General features: G+C 28.1%; 2 protein-coding genes across 2 annotated transcripts in view; one reads left to right on the forward strand and one right to left on the reverse strand.

Moving 5' to 3' along the window:
• LOC126902885 (DNA polymerase epsilon catalytic subunit 1) overlaps nt 1-15,215 on the reverse strand; it is a 30,896-nt gene extending 15,681 nt beyond the window's left edge. Inside the window, exons 1-8 of the mRNA XM_050680561.1 lie at nt 15,177-15,215; nt 10,143-10,204; nt 9,946-10,078; nt 9,628-9,846; nt 9,337-9,566; nt 8,544-8,866; nt 8,231-8,468; nt 7,239-7,485 (exon numbers count right to left, since the gene is read on the reverse strand). Of these exons, the coding sequence (XP_050536518.1) occupies nt 7,239-7,485; nt 8,231-8,468; nt 8,544-8,866; nt 9,337-9,566; nt 9,628-9,846; nt 9,946-10,078; nt 10,143-10,204; nt 15,177-15,200 (1,476 nt within the window). The 5' untranslated portion in view covers nt 15,201-15,215. The remainder of the gene's footprint in view (nt 1-7,238; nt 7,486-8,230; nt 8,469-8,543; nt 8,867-9,336; nt 9,567-9,627; nt 9,847-9,945; nt 10,079-10,142; nt 10,205-15,176) is intronic.
• On the forward strand, nt 4,431-7,212 carry LOC126902889 (insulin-like). The gene is made up of 3 exons (XM_050680572.1): nt 4,431-4,674; nt 4,851-5,031; nt 6,958-7,212. The coding sequence occupies exons 2-3, from the start codon at nt 4,857-4,859 to the stop codon at nt 7,149-7,151; spliced, it is 369 nt and encodes a 122-aa protein (XP_050536529.1). The 5' UTR covers nt 4,431-4,674; nt 4,851-4,856; the 3' UTR covers nt 7,152-7,212.
• Nucleotides 15,216-18,956: the final 3,741 nt, after the last annotated feature.

Here is an 18,956-nt window from a genome sequence, read left to right on the forward strand (position 1 = left end):
ACTTTTATATATTATAAATATATATATTTATTCATATATTACACTTATAAATCATAAAACTTGTAATCAGGATATAAATAAGGAAATAGGAGATCATGTAGCTTTTGGAATAATCCATCATTTTTTTAAAATTAAACATTATCTACAGATTTGCATCGACGCGATTCTTATGATAGTGATTTTAATCACTGTCAGATATCATTATACTTTACCCAACTATGCCACGTCACCACTGTGCCGCGAGCCCCTTGTGCTGGGTTTTTTTAAGTTTTTCTTTATACATAATCGTATCGAAGTGTTTTATGATTCACTATCATATTTTAATATATACTAGAATCTAATATGATACCCACAATATCAGATCCTGACTTTTTGGGGTACTAATCCATACACCAGTTTTGTTTTAAGTGTCTTTCAAGATCAACTGTAATTTTACGATTTTACAAATTAATGAAAAAGTCCATTAAAAATAAGAAATTAGCGTAAAGTAATTGTGCAGTTATTTTTTTTTTGTATCCAGAGATAGAAGCAATTAGAATACAAATTTTGGGAAAACTACATTAAATTTTTGGGCACCTAATACGCAAACGACCTTGGAAAGCAGAATTTCAAAATAAAAATATTAAGTTTTAATCTAACAGTGATTAAAATCACTATCATAAGAAACGCGTCGATGCAAATCTGTAGATAGTGTTTAATTTTAAAAAAGTGATGGATTATTCCAAAAGCTACATGATCTCCTATTTCCTTATTTATATCCTGATTACAAGTTTTATGATTTATAAGTGTAATATATGAATAAATATATATATTTATAATAAAAAAGTAAATGGTGTTATTTAAAAAAAAAAAATATGTCGAATGAAAGAGGGATATAAATATTAATTCTCATAAAAAAATTGTATTGATCCATACAATAAGTTAAAGCATTATAAAGTTAAAAATGTAAAATATAAAATCGAGAATTTTAGTACAATAGTTTTAATATGAATACAAAATTTCATCAAACGAGGGGAAACTATAGTGATGGGGTCCTTGATATTCATTGAAGTTATTGAATCTATTTTAGATAAAAATCTAATGAGAATAAATACCTTTTGTAAGATACTTTAAAATAAAATAAAATACAAAATCGAGAATTTTAACACAAAAATAGCATATTTTTGAATACGGTAGTCATTTTCACCGTGAAGACAAATTAAAGTTCGCATTTTTTTTTTTAAATAGATTACATTCAAGACATATCCGATGTAATTCTTCAGGTAGTGTTTAATTCTAAGAATTAGAAATTATCCAAATGGATAATTACAAAAACAATATCAACTTCTATTTCCTTAATTATATCCAGATTAGTAATTATTTTAATTATATACTATATAATTTTTATAGTTAAATTTTTTCAAATTATTATTAATATTGATGTTTAATATGTTAAAAGTAATCATTTTTGTCCTTTAATGTGAAAGTTTATAGTAAAAAAAATAAATAAATTTATTACCATAACTTTTAGCTCAACTTGCAAGTTTGAAATTGACATCATTAAATGGAAAAAATGGTATTGTTAAAATTCATATGCAGTCAGGAAATTTTATAATTACTATTTACAGAAAATTTTTCATTTCATCCATTGATAAATTCAGGTTAAAATCATTTTTTATATTTATGATTTATAAGCAATATATTACGAAACAAATTGGAATGTTATAGACTGTTAGTAGCACACACAAATAGAGTAAAAAAATTAATAAATTACAAAGTAAAATTATATAATATCAAATCTAATTCGATAGTAAATACTTTAAAAATATTAGAAATGAATGATTTTAATTGTTTGTATGGATAAAGCTGGTTAAGCTACTTGTAATTTGATTAAGGGATTTTTTTTCAATTTTTAAAGTTAATATCTTCAATTAAATACGAATTGTAATAATTTAACGTATCGTTAAAAAAAGTAGGTTAAGTGAGGGTTAGAAAAATAAATCGCGGCCACAAAAAATAAAACACATAGTAAAATAATATTAACAGGAATAAGAAATTTCTTCTCACGAGGTGAGACTATAGTTATGGGATCCTTGATCTTTATTGAAGTTATTGAATCAAGTGATTTGAAAATTTTTTTCTAACTCAAAAAAAAAAAAAAAATGCAAAATATTAATTGCCACAGGAGGATTCAAACCTCGTACCCTAAACGTGAAACACATAATTGTTTCCGATTCGGAAATTATTCGTCGGTTTATTAAATTGGCAATTTAAGCTAATTCAAATTTTAAAGTTACCTTTTCTAAAAAAGCAAAAAAATTAAAATAAATTTAACTTTTTATGTCTTATGAACTTTATTCTACGTCAACTAAACTATATAATATTCATGAAAGCCAGTGTTTCCTTATAAGATATTTTAAAATAAAATAAAATACAAAACCCAGAATTTTAACACAAAAATAGCATATCTTCACCAAGAAGAAAATCTATAATTCAATTTTTTTTTTTTCATAGTAAAGTATATAATATGTCTTTAATTTAAGATTAAAACAAAATATGAATATATCCAGAACATTTTCAACAATTTAATTGAAAAAGTTCTACTTTTTAAACGTATGTTTCAAGTTGTAACCCCCCCCTATAAAGGTAAATGGTTCAATTAAAAAAAAAAAGTATGTCAAATGAAAGAGAAGTAAATAAAATGTACTTATGAAAAAAATATTGTATTGATCCATACATTTTTCACGAAGTTATAGTAACTTAAAGTTGAAAAAGTAAAATCGAAAATTTTAACACCAACACGAGTTTCCCCCAATGAGCAGGTTAAGTGATAGATTTTCAAAAAATGATATCAAATGAAAGGTAAATATCTACGGTTTCAATATAAAAAATATATATGTTGATTTTTTCATTTTTGAAAAAGTAGTTTTAAGAAAACAAAGTAAAAACGTGTCAAAAATTATTGATTTATTAGTTAATTTTTTGTGAAAAAGTTGTCAATTTTAATCCCCCCTGTGGGCAGGTAAATGGTCAGATTTATAAAAAATATATATCAAATAATAGTTAAAGACATCATGCATCTATAAAAAAAAATTATATCAATTTGATCTTTTTTGATAAAGTATGGCACTTTTAAGAAAAAAAATTGAAAATTTTTCGGAAATTAATCTTTGCATCGAAGCTAAAAAGATATGTTATATATATGTTTTTATTTGTTCAATCAATCATTGATACTTGAACAATATCATTAAATATTAAAGTACTTGTTGTTGATTAAATAATAATATTCAGCCAAATACTTTTTCAGTTGCTTTAATTATTGAATTATTTTTATAAATTTTTTAAACCTCAAGACGTTAACAACAAAATCATTGTAGGAAAAACACTAAAACGGTAAAGTCCAAGGTATCCTATATGTAATTAATTAAATTTTACTATGTAAATTAAATTCCTTGGACCACTTTCAAAATTGTTTACATGTTCATATAGTCATTAATAATATTTAGTGCGACTTCGTTTTATTTAAAAGCACCTAGCATAAAATTATAAAGAAGAAGTGTACAATGTCTTCATAATTATAAAAACAAAACTAAAACATACATTTTGTGGTACATAAAAGGTATAATTCAGAAATTTATTCATCTACATAATAATGAATAAAGAACACTAATACATTAATTTATTAAAAACAAGTCAGTTTTACAAGTATATTCTGTCCATTGACGGATAGTCAACCGAGCTCAACATGAAATTATGCAGATTTACATTCAAATTTTGTTCTAAAATTTACACCGAAACTTTGAAACTAATTAATGAACTCATATTAAATTTTTCTGACTCCAAATTTAACTAATAAAAAAACACGTAAAAGGCAATACAATCAAATTAAAAAATAATTTAGAAAAAAATAGAAGCTTTCCTCCACTAAAGATAATCTTATCTATTTACTGAAAAATTAAAAACGCTACTATCTAGATCACAATTAATTTACAAAGTAATATAGATTTATTTCAATATGATAGATGGCTGAAAATAGGACAAGGTTAAGTCTAAATAATTATAAATAGGACAATATCGATTTATTTCTACAAATATAAATTTTATAAAATCTCGTAGAGGGTTCAGATATCTTTTGTCAGTTAGTCTTTCCGATAAGGTCCAATCGAGGATCTCTCTTTTTTCAGTCATTTGATTTTATTTTACACGCCAAAAACATATGACAGCCTCACGGGTGGTAGTATGAATTATAACTAAATTATTCAGTTAACTATTAAATGTACTTATGTTAATGATAACACAAATTAAAATTATAAAACATCCATGGCTTATTGATTGTTGTCTGCATAACCCTAACGTAAATTTAACGATGACGGACTTGTTGTATGACATGCTATTAAAAGTTATTTACCTACTAGTATTTAAATAATTGGGTTATGAAAACTTGATAATATTTGAACTGTCAATCAAAAATAAATTAAATAACAGTTTATAAATATTAATACACTCTTGACCCTTGACCAATCATCATCCTAACATCGTGTGATGTATGTTAATTACACACCCCGCTATAGGATCCAACACATTTTAACTCCTACGCATTATCCTACAGGAGTATATAAAAGAGAGTATTTTACATAAAGCTAAGTCAGTTCATACTGGCTTAGTCATAACTGGAAATCAACTTTAAATTTTAAGGTATGTTAAATTTTGATACGATTATAAAATTTATATAATATTGAATGTGAATATAATTAACTCGTTATTAAATAATACAAATTTTAAGAGAAAAAAATTCTTTCAACTTCACGTCATCACTAAAAATAGTTGATAAAACAAGAAATAATTATAGTTATTGAAATGTCTATTTTTAGAACACGATGAAGATCTATTGGTGTTTAAATTTATTTTCAATGGTATTAATTTTCAAAATTGTATCAGGAAGTATAAGGGTACAACGTTCGCCTCAACAATATTGCGGTTCTCAACTAGCAGATATTATGAAAGTAGTATGTCGTGGAATTTACAACGAAAAAAGAAACCAGATGGAAAATGGTAAGATATCCCAGTTCCCTAGTAAAACATTTTTAACGTCAAAGAATTTTTTAAATTTATATAAATAAATTTTAATTTGGAAATTATATTATTATATTAATATAGTAATCAATAACGCAAGCGAACCTCCTGGTTTTTTATAAATGAGGCTCGGAGCATTTAATGACCACTTAATTAATCAAAAACTAAAAATAATATTAAGAATTTTTTTTTGCTTCCTTTTAAGTACACATTTTTTCCAGTTTATTAATCATTAAAATATTTTTTATGTTCATCCCTAATATATTTTATATCAACACCCACGTCTCAACTCCAGCTATTACTATAAAATATTAATAACTTCCAAAATACTGATCCAAAAGTTGTTATCAACCATTAATTTTCATATTTTTTTTTTAATTAATGAGAGTTTCATTTGAAGTATTCATAAGTTTTAATTTTTATATTTACTGCATTTTCCACTTTTTAAAATTTTTGTATATCTATTATCATAAATTAATATTTATCATAAATTTTCATTTTATGAAATGTGGAAATTAAAATGATTATTTTTTTTACCGTCACATTGAAAAGTACCAACAAGGGAAAGTTGAATAGTTTGTATAACTCCAACTAAGATATGATTCTAATAAAATTTAGCATTTTTACAACACTCTTAAAATCTTCCCACAATTAGTCATAGTTCAAACAATTAGATAAGCATATTTTAATTTTAAAATTCCAAATAAGGCATGGATCCCGTAACATTTTTATAATTGGCTGACCTAGGGTAAGTCAACTGGGGCATTATAGCCCCAGTCTTAGTTTTTAATTATCTCTTTTTTTAATACCTCGTTGACAAAATTAAATTATTTAGTTCTTATTCCTATAATCACCCTAACACTTCTATATTTCTCAGACTTAAGATTATCATTTCATTATTACATTTTTCTTTTATAATTTAAAAAAAATAAGATAAAATAAAAGGGTATACTCATAAAAATAGGCATACATATCAATTTAAATAATTTATAAGGTTTGGGGTTGGGATGATCACACGTTATGGGTATAATATCATCCCTACTCTTATATCTTTATATCACTTTATGAAAAAATATATCTTGAAATTGTCAATATAAATATCAGGCCAAATTTTCACCAAATTTTTAATTTGTATAAATATAATCCCATCTCTTTCACCGCTAATTAATTTTAAAAGTTCTTCATTGAAAATCCAGAAATCACGCTCCCTTCTTCATACCTATCTATTCTTCTAATTATATTTATAATGAGCCAATTAAACGTTTAATGAAAAATGCCAATGAAAACTCCTATTTTAATTTCAATTAAACATTTATTTTATATACAATTGTTTAAATGTTTGTTTTTTCTTAATGTTTATTATTTTTATATTACTATTTTTCTTTTTCTTTTTTTTTGTTTTGTTTTTGTTTTATTTTCTGTAACTATATTTTTGTATAATAAGGGTCAATACCGTTGAATAAATAAATAAATAAATATTTTCATGTAAAGAAAAAAATTAGCTCTATAATAAAATTGAAAAATTAAGATAAAACTTTTTTATGTCATAGCACTAGAGGTATTCTAAATTTAGTCCCTAATCTCTTAGTTATCAGAAACTTTTATTCAATTATTTAACTTTTTTCTACTGGGGCGATATAAAAAATATATATATTCTTACCTAATTTAAGAATACATGTTTCAGTTTAACCTAGAAACAATATAATCCCATACTTTCTAATAATGCACCATTAAATCTTTTTTTTATTATTATTTTTAATTGTTACATTGGGACACAATTAGAGTATTGACATAACTTCAAATTTGAATTTTAATAGTTTAGCTATGAATTGTTACTAAAGTGAAAATTATATTTTTAGGATTTATAAATGTATATATAAAAAAATGATAATTATTTCAAAATAGATGCTGAATTCTGGGATTATAAAGAACTTGAAGACTACAATGCAATTGATTATCCATTCCGTTCAAAAAGAGAAGCTATGTCATTTATGCCACTTTCACGATCATTACGTGCTGCTAAAAAATCAAAGATAATTGAAGAATGTTGTTATAAACCATGCTGGATATCTGAATTAAAAGGCTACTGTCAAAACTAAAATTAAGATGCTAGTGTTAAATGTTTTTAAACGCTGAGTAAAACTTTAATTATTATTATTATTTAATAATTTTTGATTTAATCTTACCTCATCAGGCTCCATTGGTATAATAGTACACAAAGCAAAAATAAAAGGATGTATATATTTCATATACAAATAATAGGTAGCAACAGCATCAGATACTGAATAGTTACAAAGTACTTGAGGTTCATCTGTTGCAAGGCGGCACATATCTTCAGGGTCTAATTCAACAGGATCATATCGAAGTTTAGCTTTAGCCACAGCTTTTAAGTTTTGTGAACCCACTGGCAAATATGAATCTCGTTTTACCCAGCTACATTTAATTTAGAAAAAAATTAATTACAGAATGTTACATTTATCATTTACCACTTAATTAATTGAAAAATAAAAATAATAAAGTGAATTTTTATTTTAGTTTTAGGTACATGTTTTTCTTGACTTAACAACCATTAAAAATTAAAAGTACATTAAGTACTTTTTATGTTCATCCTTTTTATCTTATAAGAGTATCAACTTCATTTTTTTACATGGTAACATACATAATTAACTAGATTATTTATTAGATAATGATCTAATTAAAGAAATGACTGGTTGATTGATAACAACTTTTTAGCATTTCAGAAGTAAACATTTTATAGTAATGGATAGGGATGACTAATGGATGTTGATATTTTTATAACTAGGCATTTCCCAACCATACCCTACCTCCCACAAAGTTATAAAAATGCCAATAACTTCTGAAATACTGGTCAATAAGTTATTATCGACTATCATTTTCTTAATTAAATCATAATCTATAAAATAAGCTAGTTAATTATTTATGTTGTCATTTGGAAAATAAAATTAACCTCCTTATAAGGTAAATAATGGATTAACATCAAAATACTTTAATGATTAATAATTTGAAAAAAATGTGTACTTAAAAGAAAGCAAAAAAAAATTCTCAATATTATTTTTAATTTTTATTATTTAAGTGGTCATGATAAATGAACCAGCCTGTATATAAAAACAATTTGTATTTAATTTTTTTAAAACAATTTTCCCTAATATGAACAAACCATAAACAATCCATGTGCATGGAAGGACGGCTGCTATAAAATCCTGCAGAATTTTTTGAAAACCCTATTTCTTGATCCATATTTACATCATGAATAGCTGCTCGAGTTTCTACAAATGGCCAATCAAAGAAATCACCATTATATGTAACTATAATATGAGGACGGACTTCCATAATATGTTCGAAAAACTTATTAATTACAGCTGCTTCATCTGGTTCATTAAAAACAGTAAAGAATCCTGTCAAAATTTTTTAAAATAAAATTAATTAATTTTGACCAACTAAAATAATTAACAAATTTCATTATAGTTTACCCTCAAATTCAGGCTTAGGTGTATACTCAAAATCTTCAACATCTGCAGATATTATTTCACGGTTATTTATTAAAAATCCTTGACCATCAATCATATAAGATATCATCATAATTTGATCAGTATTAGCATCTGGAAACTTCAGGGGAAGTTTAGTTGTTTCAATATCATAGGCTAATACTATCATGTCAGGCCTATCAATAATATCATCACGGCGTCTGAAAGTAGCTTGATTATAAAGACCACGACATTGTATAGAATACCATAGTCCAGTAAAGATTTTCAAATCCGTAGACACACGGTTGTGATATACAACATCATACTCTCTGCAAATTAAAATAACTTATAAATCAAAATAAAATAATTTAATCAGTTTTTTAATATATTAGTAGAATAAATCTACTAAGCAATTAACATTATAAAAATTTTAAACATGGACACTTATATGTTTATGAATCATATAAATTAATAAAGATAACAACATAGGCCCACAAAGAATGGTGGTCTGTATTTTTGACCAGACCCACTTATCCATAAGTTGTTTGATACTCTGAACTTGAATTTCAAGTAATTTTATCTTATAAAACATCAAAATGACAAAATTTGTAAAAAAATAAGTATACTAGTAAATTAATTAGTTCAAATATCTATGTCTATCAAATTCCACTACTGATTGGTAAAGTCATAATCGAAATAAATATAAATGACATTAGGATAATCTCAAATATATAAAGATAGAAGGTATAATTAATAAAAGTACAGACCATTTTTTTTTATATGAATCATACTAAATTACCTTATATCAATTATATTTTCTAAATGATCAACTTGTTTTTTTATTGATGCAACTTCTGTAAGATTAGCTAATGATTCTGTAAGCATTTCAGTATAATAAGAATTATTTTTACGGGCTAAACGATTTTTTCGAACTGCTGGCATTATAGCTTGACGTACTTTATTCATCTCAGTAACAGTGGCAAAAGACATTTTTATGTATCTTTGTTGTAATCCTATTAAGTGGTTAGGCTGAAATAAACTCAAATATAAGCTACCTCTAATAATAATATTAATATTACTAATTAGTTACCATATCCAAGTCTTCTTTCATAACAATATCAATTGCAATATAACTACCAGCAAATTTTTTACTAATAAAAGCAACTACTTCTTGTACGAATTCTTTTTTTGTTAAAAGATAAAAATATGGTTGAAAAGGTTGTGTTACTCGAAAACGAGATCCATCATCTTTAATAAAATAATAATCAACAGCAGCAACTAAGCGTTTATCTTCATCTACAATCTCAGTCTAAAACAAATATGTTTTTATAGTGTAATTTTTTATTTCATTTTTTAAAGGTTTGAATATTTTAAAGAGAAAATCACCAATAAAAAAACTTTTACTTACACTATGCATATTGATGAGGTAACCAGTATGTTCCTGATAATCTTTAATTCGAATGAAACCATACTTGTTGTCAATTAAATCATTTTCTATAGATTGTTTTAAACGACTGTCATTTGTATCTTCCCTCAGTTGACTAAAAGAATTGTTTAAAAAATAAATAAATTTAGTAATATTTAAAAAAAATTATTAATGATTACTTGAAAAAATTGTCTGGTGGTTTTACAAAACGCCCTGTATTAGCAGCACACATAATGTTCGACTTTAAATAAAATTATACATAAAAAATTAATAAAACTAACATTTAAAAAAATCACAAAAAAAACTATATGAGCTTAAAATTTATAAATATTAAATTAATATTCTTAATTAAAATAAGTTTCGAATCTTAGTATTAATATTTTTACTCATAATAAAATATTCAATCAGTGATATTAGTAAGATAATATCATATTTTTATTTTTGTTTAAATGGCGGGAAATATTATCATGGGAACTCATAAAACATGGAAAAAGCAGTTTAGATTATCATATTGTTATCAGACTGTAAAACATCAGAATTTTCCTCGCATAGTGGAAATTTACATTGAATTATTATTCTATTTAAATAACCACGTCGAAGCGTTGTATGCTAGTAAATAAAATCAATGTTAAATTTCTATCTTTATTGGAGTCTACTTTACCAGATCCTTGTAATAATAGGTTTTTTATATATTTAAATTTGATTAATATTGAATTATATTTAATAAAATTAAACGCAATTTCAAAATTAATTAGACAAGATATTTTTCGCATATGATAGTCATGATTTACTGTAAAAAATAATTATAAAATCTTTTTTGTATTATAGAAATTGTAAAAATGCAGCAAAGCAAAAGAAAATTTCAGGCAAAATTAAGAGTTCTTTAAAGTATGTTCCATTATAATGTAGGGTTGTTAGATATAGGGTGTATTTGTTGGTATATTGTTAATTCTGACAGCATATAACAAACAAAAGAACGATTTTTATTATTCTATTAGAACTACCATTCTTTTACGCCGTCAACTATTATTTTTTGTCAAACCAAGACTACGGCATAATCCTTTTTCCTCTGTCACATCGTGCATACTAGTAAACCATACCCAACTGTGATGCTGCATCCAGCATAAAGGGGATTCAACAATTTTTTAATTATAGAGAGGAGCTTTTCTACACGAGTACTTGGTGTGCATCCACCACTTAAGTGATGGCGTCTGTCACCATTCGTAGACTTGTACAATGTTCAAAAAAAAAGAACTAAATAAAATGCTATACTGTGCGTGTAAGAATTAAAAAGTACAGAGCATTATTTTTTAAGTAGCTTTTGTCTGAAGTAGACTAACGAATAGCTATAAGTTAGACGTATAATGAACGCCGAGACGAGACTTCATTAAGCGGAATACCTATGACTGCAATTTACATAATAATTTAGCTTTTGCTTCCTAGTCTCAAGACGCTGGAAGGTCATTATTCTGTAAGCCGTTTTTACTCTTGTCCATTGAAAAGTGAGAACGCACGTATATTTTAGGAACCCTAGGATGCTTAATAATCAAGACAAAATATAGTAGCATAAGTAATAGTGCGCCAAAGCAGTTCCGTTCTACACCTGGTTTAAAAATTCATATTTTATTTCACACTAGCTTATATAACTGCCGTATACTCCTTCCTGTGAAAGACATTACATAAGGAAAAACCGCCGAACACAAGACCAGTTTTAGCCAACATCTGCCCTCTATTGTTCCACACATCGCTAGTTTCTAATACTATTACGAACAGCTAGGGGTATTCAATATATTTCAAGGGAATCAAAATTTATATGGTTTGATAACTTCAATTTATAATTAAAAATATATTTAAAATATGAATTTAAAACTAAATATATAATAAATATTTAATTTGAACCCACAAAAATTACTAAAAAAAATCGCGTATACGTATTTTGGGAACAATGTAGCCAACATAAGCGCTAAACACATACTGACTATTTGATATCACACGATAATTTTAACGTGATTAATCATTCAGTACAATCTAAGTAACTAAAAATGAAATTGTTCAATTTTGATCCCCATGAAATCAATGTTAATTTGTTAAAAATAATTTCATTAAAATGAGTAACATAGATATGTTCTTTTACTTTAGTTGGTGAAAAATACTCTTAATGGCTAAGCTTTAAGTGAATTTATTATGCATAAACGTTTTGCAACACTAAATTCATTTTAAAATATACTTTCAAATTTTTCTCTAAATTTTGATTTCCATTAACTATATGATATTTGTGAATATGAAAACCTTATAAGCCCATAAAAATCAATTAACTCGAGTGAGCATTGAAAAAAGTTAAACTTCAGACAAAAAACGGGTATAGCATAGGCACAATATTGTAAAATCTAGAAGGGGTTTATACTCCCCTAACTCTGTCGCAAACCCAACTCGCCAACAAAATTATGAAAACTACTTGTTTATTTCTATATTTATATTTGTCGTAGGGAAAGAAATAGAATTTGATTCTCCAAACATTTTATTTAAATTGCACCTACGATAGACAGATAATCATTATATTAAAAATACTTCTGCATTTATGTTTTCAATTTTGTAGAGTAATTCGATGTTGAGAACTATATCAGGTAAGTTAATCTATGTATGAGTTTCTCTTTAAAAAAAAAAAAAGTACGTCGTACTTTGAAAAATTAAAATTTTTTACACAAGTTTCCCCTCCGACATTTAAGATATTTCTTTAAACGTCAGCGGATTTAACAAAATGTCTAAAGGGTGAAGTTGATGTAACACAACGTATATCGTTTTATCTTGAGAACTTTTCAAACAGAATATCAATTTGAATGATACTTCTGATTTTTTTTTCATCTCTGCACGTACACCGCTATTACTCATTCGAATCGTTCATCAAAATTATAATTCCATCGAGTTATTACAAAGTGAAGGCTTTCTTTGGAAAATCCTGAACGCATTAATGAGATTTTTAAATACACATAAGTAAATTCCTTTAATTTTTTAATATTAAGCAATCGTGAATACACTTTTATTACAGTATACTTACGGTTACCAGTTGTATACATCATGGATCACTGGTAAAACTAAAAATTAATCATTATTAATAATGAGTAGTAGTCCTTCAAAAGATTCAAAGCCTTTGAAATTATAGCACTCTTCGGGCTTTTCATAATAAGGGCGATAATGTAATACAATATTTGTATATACACTACAGTGTATATTCAAATATTCAGTTTTGGATACTTATGTATTCATCCGAGAGTAATTATTTTATATTTTTTTAATTAAATTAAAAATGTAAAACTGTTAAATTTTAATATTTTCCGTACGAGAGTCTTATGAAAAATTAATTTGTAATTATATGGTACATAATTGTCTATTCTATTTTGTCCTATTTGTAAAATTTATTTTTTTCGGGTTATGTTTCACTATTCTTGTACATATGTATTCACAGTGATATAACATAATGGTTTATGTAGGACTTAAAAAAAAATTAAAACACTAGTAACAAAAGTATTTTCCATTAAAGACGATAAAACAAAAAGTGGGTTTACATAAAAATTGCGAGAAGACTCTAAGGGAACATCAATCCTGCGATGACAGTCTTACGAATTGACTAAAAAGTTTACCTCAAAATGTTGGTATGTAAATTGTTTATGATTCAAAAGCAAATGAAAATGATTATCGCATATACAATGATATTCTTAAGAGATATTGGTTTCTATAAGTAAGTAAATACCGTTGCAACACGGAAGGTAATGGCTGTGTCACAATATTCATATTAAGTGTGAACAAATATTTATATTAAGCCATAACTGTATACAATTTTAATATTACCGTTTTATTTTCCTAATACAAAACTTGTTTAAACTCAATTAACACCGCTTACAGATTGTCAACATTATAATCTTAGTTATTAATTAACCCTTGACAAATTTAAATGTAACTAGAATTCGGTTGGGTTAGGGTATGGTTATTTAACACATAAATTTGTGCATATTTGTCTAAATATCTGATTAAAATTAAGAAATTCATAGAATAAATCAATTAAAAATTTACTGAATATGAAATTACATTGAATATTATTAATTTTCCTTATTCATTTGTTTATTTAAATAAATCGACTGAGTAGTATTTTTTAAATGTCACGCCAAACATTGTTTATCGATTTGCATTTGGACCATATTAGTTTTTTATTTTCAAAAAGGATAAATCAATACACAAACCTATCACGTACATAATTCTAACCAACACGAGGATTTGATTTACATAGTGTAGCAACTATGAGTGCAATTGAAGAACCGAAATTTTGCATGTCGATGTATTGAAAACATTACAATAGAAATCATACAAAGTCGGATTTCAACTGGCAAGAAGTTTTGTACTTGTAATCAGAGTGAACGGGCTAAAATTGAAATGATAAAATGAATAAACACCTTGTAATGGATGTAGTAACTGTAGTAATACGGGAAGAGTGTAATGGATATGGTGAGTTGTAATATTGGGTTGCATCGTTGTGTTAAAGCACCGTGATTAAAAGTATGTGCACGATAAAGCGCAAATGGAAACTTCCAACTCGATACTGAAAAAAAAATTACAAAATCTTGACAAGAACATTTGCTCTATTCTATTATTGACGACATCTATGAAAATATAACGTATTTTTTGTACAATTAGCGATAACGAATGATTTAAATATTTATTGACAATTCCATTCAACACAAAAATGTTGACAATTTTCACCGTATCAAATAAAGAGTGCCTACAAAAAAAAAAAAATAAGCGTGACGCTAATATTTCGAGCGAGAACCAGTACATTCGTGTTAATTGAGGTCTGTGATAAGCAAAAAAATATCAACGTTTGTGTACGTAACACCCCCCGGGACAAATACTGCAGCAGAACCGTCTCTGAACACAACATTGGTTGATTATTAAAATGAAACGTTGTTTTTGTCGATAAAGAAAATAAACAATTAAAACAACTGCTTGTGATAATTAACACGTAAATAAAATACAAGACCCGATGAAACTGCGCGAAACATAATTTATAACGCGAGAAAGCGATTGCAGTTTAAGGAAGAGCGCTAGGGGGTGCGACGTTCAGTTTTCTCATTTCACGGACACCCCACGTTTCCTTGTCCCCCACTCTGTTGGGTCAATCCCCTCTGCCTCGCGATGACGAACAATGCGAAAGGGATACTCACCCCGCATGCCGTACGAGAGCGCATACTATGTCGGTACGTATTATGTTCCGAGTGTGTATTGAAAAAAAAAAAAACACAGTACGACACATACAATAACGCGGTCGGTACCTCCGCGTCCTGTCGGAGTTTTTATTTTTGAAAAAAATCTTTCGAATTTTTCGTATTATTATTTTTAATTTTTCTCCGTTCTCTCTCCACTGTGTTCTTCCCGCACGGCATCGGCGGTCACCAGTCGATTATCGAAACGGGTGACGCGCGCGCGCGCCATGCCGTCACCCGTCCCGCCGTCCAGTTACGCTAGTAGTGACTCTGACGGCGTGTTCATTCATCGGGTGCAGCCGAGTACACCGCGGGAATCGAACGGCTTCCTAATCGCGAGTACGCGGCGCGTGGTGCGCCGATACGCCGGCGTGCCGTTCGCGTTACACACGCATCGTCCGACAGTCCCCTATTTTATTCCGTTTTTGGCGGCCGTTACGTTTCGTACACTCGCGATTATTGTGCTTTTCAGTGGTAAATCGCAACGGACGCATCAACTCAAAAATGGCACGGCAAAAAGTTTTATTCTCGGTAAGTTTTTCTGTCGTTAGATTTTTATTTTCACGCGACTACAATGTTGTTTCGAAATTCTCTATCTTATCTTACGTACGCACGCAATAATATATGGTGTGTGTGTTTAACACACTTGTGAGTGGTGGTACGGTAAGCGCATGACACCGCTAAAGTGGAATGCGTCAGGGAACTATAAGAAACCCCGGGGGTTTGTTGTTAAATTGCGTATCTTTAACGGAGACTCGAAGGTATTGCCACTGGTGGGGTCCCCTTTGGTCGCCCATTGTATTTTTCTCGGAGTCCTCTACCTGCACGAAACTGTTTAGTGTACGTCAAGTGGGTGGGGAAGAAAATAAAAACCTGCGAGTTTAGAAAATCACGCAAGGGGTGCCAAAATTTGTATTTCTGATGTGTCTAAAAACACGTGTCATTCAATAAACGCTAATTACGGTGTGTGGAATTTAATCAACACAGTGTTGTTATTGCGTTTTAGTTGTTTAGATGCAACGATTTATTTTTCCGTCTCAAAGAGTGTTTTAATAGTTCGGCGGGTTTGCGGAAGACCGTCAATGGGTCAAAAATAATCTTTTCGTTATTACGACTTCAATTAGTACAGTATAATTAAAATTTATTGGAATACACCAGTTCAATAGATATATTATGACAGCACTGCGCAGTGAGTATATTGCTTGCTTCGACACGAGTACGTGCACTCGACGATGTGGATTTAAGATTACATTGCCGGGAAATGTAACGTTCTATTTCCAAAACCGACTTGGAATTAGGTATCCGATCAGTGTTTAATCGCGTAAACACTTTGGGTGACTGACCTCGGGTGGCGTTTTGTCAAAAAAAAAAAAAATACCAAATCCTACCGAAGTGGGATTCTGGCAAACGCATTTAAACCCCTTCGCGGAATGTAAATAATGGCAATATTTAAACGTGTATTGTACTCGCCAACGATCACGACCACCGGTCATTATTGTGTGTAAACAATCAACGCCAAATCTTAACGTTGCACTGTGTACGTGTATTTTTCCAATTCAAACTGGTATACGAGTTAAAAATAATGAGAGAATTCACACTGACCTTGAAATAATAAATTTTAGTGAAGCGTAATTATTAAGTAGATACTGACCCGATTTAAATAATTCGATATTTACTTTAGGCCTGCCAACTGCGATGGCCAGCCGTACGAGTAAGAAAATCCTCTGACGCAGTTCGAGTCGGGTAAGATTGAACAGCTTGTTGTATACAAGGAGATCCACAGTGCATTAATTTAACACTGTTAATATTCAAGCAAACTTAATTGACCCAGTCGCTACACGCACAAAACATAATTCGACTAATTTATATGCAGCTCCATTAATATTACACAACGATTACGTTTGTATTTCATATTGAACATTACACGAACGTTGTAGCCGAAATGTTCATAGTGTACCTACTTACACAAAAGGAATTTACACCGACCTGCCCATTGGGTCGTAGCGAAAAAAAATACCAAATATTTATTACTTATTTATCTGCACTAAGTGTACTTATTAGTGCCTACTGTGGTGGGCATAACTAAAGCGAAAATGCGGGAGGGGTAATAAAATCATGTTATGCTCACTCACCGGCGGAGATTCTATTCATATTTTTCGCCTTATTAAAACATTTTTGATTATCAAAATAACTACACTCAAACTGTATAAAAAAACAAAATTGTGTTATTATTTAATATTTATTGTCTATTACTAATAAAAATAATTCCTTCGTTAAACGAGACAGTTATTTTCACATGATTTTAGTGAATTAGGGCTAAGGTGCTGCAGACCCTAACGCCCACACTAGTTACGCCAGTGCCTAGTATCGGTCACACTTTTCTTAAAAACACCAGTTATTCGAACTGAGAATTTCAATTGTTTTCGTAGAAATGTGCAAATATTATGTTTTTCAGTAAACACTAGTTAAATCTTTCATTTTGATGCTCATATGTTTTTTTTTTTTTTTTTTAAGGAACATCGTGATGTTCAAACAATGGAAGCTTGTGTCCATAAAACCATTTCCAACGGATTAAACTCGAAGAAAAAACAATTTTTTTTCATCGACCAATGGGAAACCTTACAATTTTGTTACCAGACACCAAAGGTATAGGAACTGTAAGCCACCAGCTATCGGATTTCGACAGCCGTCTAGCGTTACTGTATGTTCCCATCGTGCCCCGAAGAAATTGAACTCGCGCGGAAGTTGAGGACAAAAATGTTATTAAAACAATAAAATGGAGAATATAATCTCGTGTCATAAGATCGAGGTGCTGGTAACAAAGGGACAATATTGACACACGACCAAGTACAATGCAAATTTCTTTTTCCCCCTTTGTGTAGATGACCACATCGTAAAAGACACCGTTCCGCATATAAATATATTAATAAGCGAAGAATTTGTGCAGTGTTAATCATAAAACAGAACTCTAAGTTTTCCCCATCTACAAGCACTGGTTTTTTTTGGTGGGTAGACTAAAAATGTTGAACTCATCTAGCACCATTTGAAACCAGTACTTTAAAATGGGACTCAAAAAAGACACGTCGTCACCTATTTCTGTAATTAGTTTGGGTTACATTAATAAATTTTAGAAATCTAATGAAATAATTATGGTAACTTTATTTTTTTACAATGCATTATTATTACTTAATTATTAAAAGACTTGTTCAAAATATAAATAACTGTATACTACATTTTAAATGTAAAATTTAAACTTTTGATAAGCTCATAAAGATATATTTATTTTTTGTAATAAATAAGTAGTTTTAATAATATGTATATATATTTATAATCAATGATAAATTTAGTTAAATAGTAGTAGTTATTTGAATATCTAAAATTTAGACTTAGAACAATTTAAAATATAAGATTATTAGGCATACCTAATAATTTTTAACAGTGTCATAATACGAATTGAAAAATTTAATATTAAATTGTACTTTGTTTTATAATAATAGAAATATTTAAAAGCTATTGTATAATCTATAACTGGTAAAAATAAGAAAAGAGCATTATCTATTAATCTATTAAGTCTATTTGTGCAGGCATAATCAAAGGGAGAAGTCAAAGGAGACTAATCTAGAGGTTAATTTAACATTTTATTTGTAAATTATTTTCAAAAAGTTAAAAATTTGTTTGATTCTGTTATATATACAGATGTTTACTAATTTATAATTTTGTTATTCTAATTGGTTCACTATT

Source organism: Daktulosphaira vitifoliae, unplaced genomic scaffold (genome assembly GCF_025091365.1).
Source record: "Daktulosphaira vitifoliae isolate Bord-2020 unplaced genomic scaffold, ASM2509136v1 Scaffold_3, whole genome shotgun sequence".
NCBI lineage: Eukaryota > Metazoa > Arthropoda > Insecta > Hemiptera > Phylloxeridae > Daktulosphaira > Daktulosphaira vitifoliae.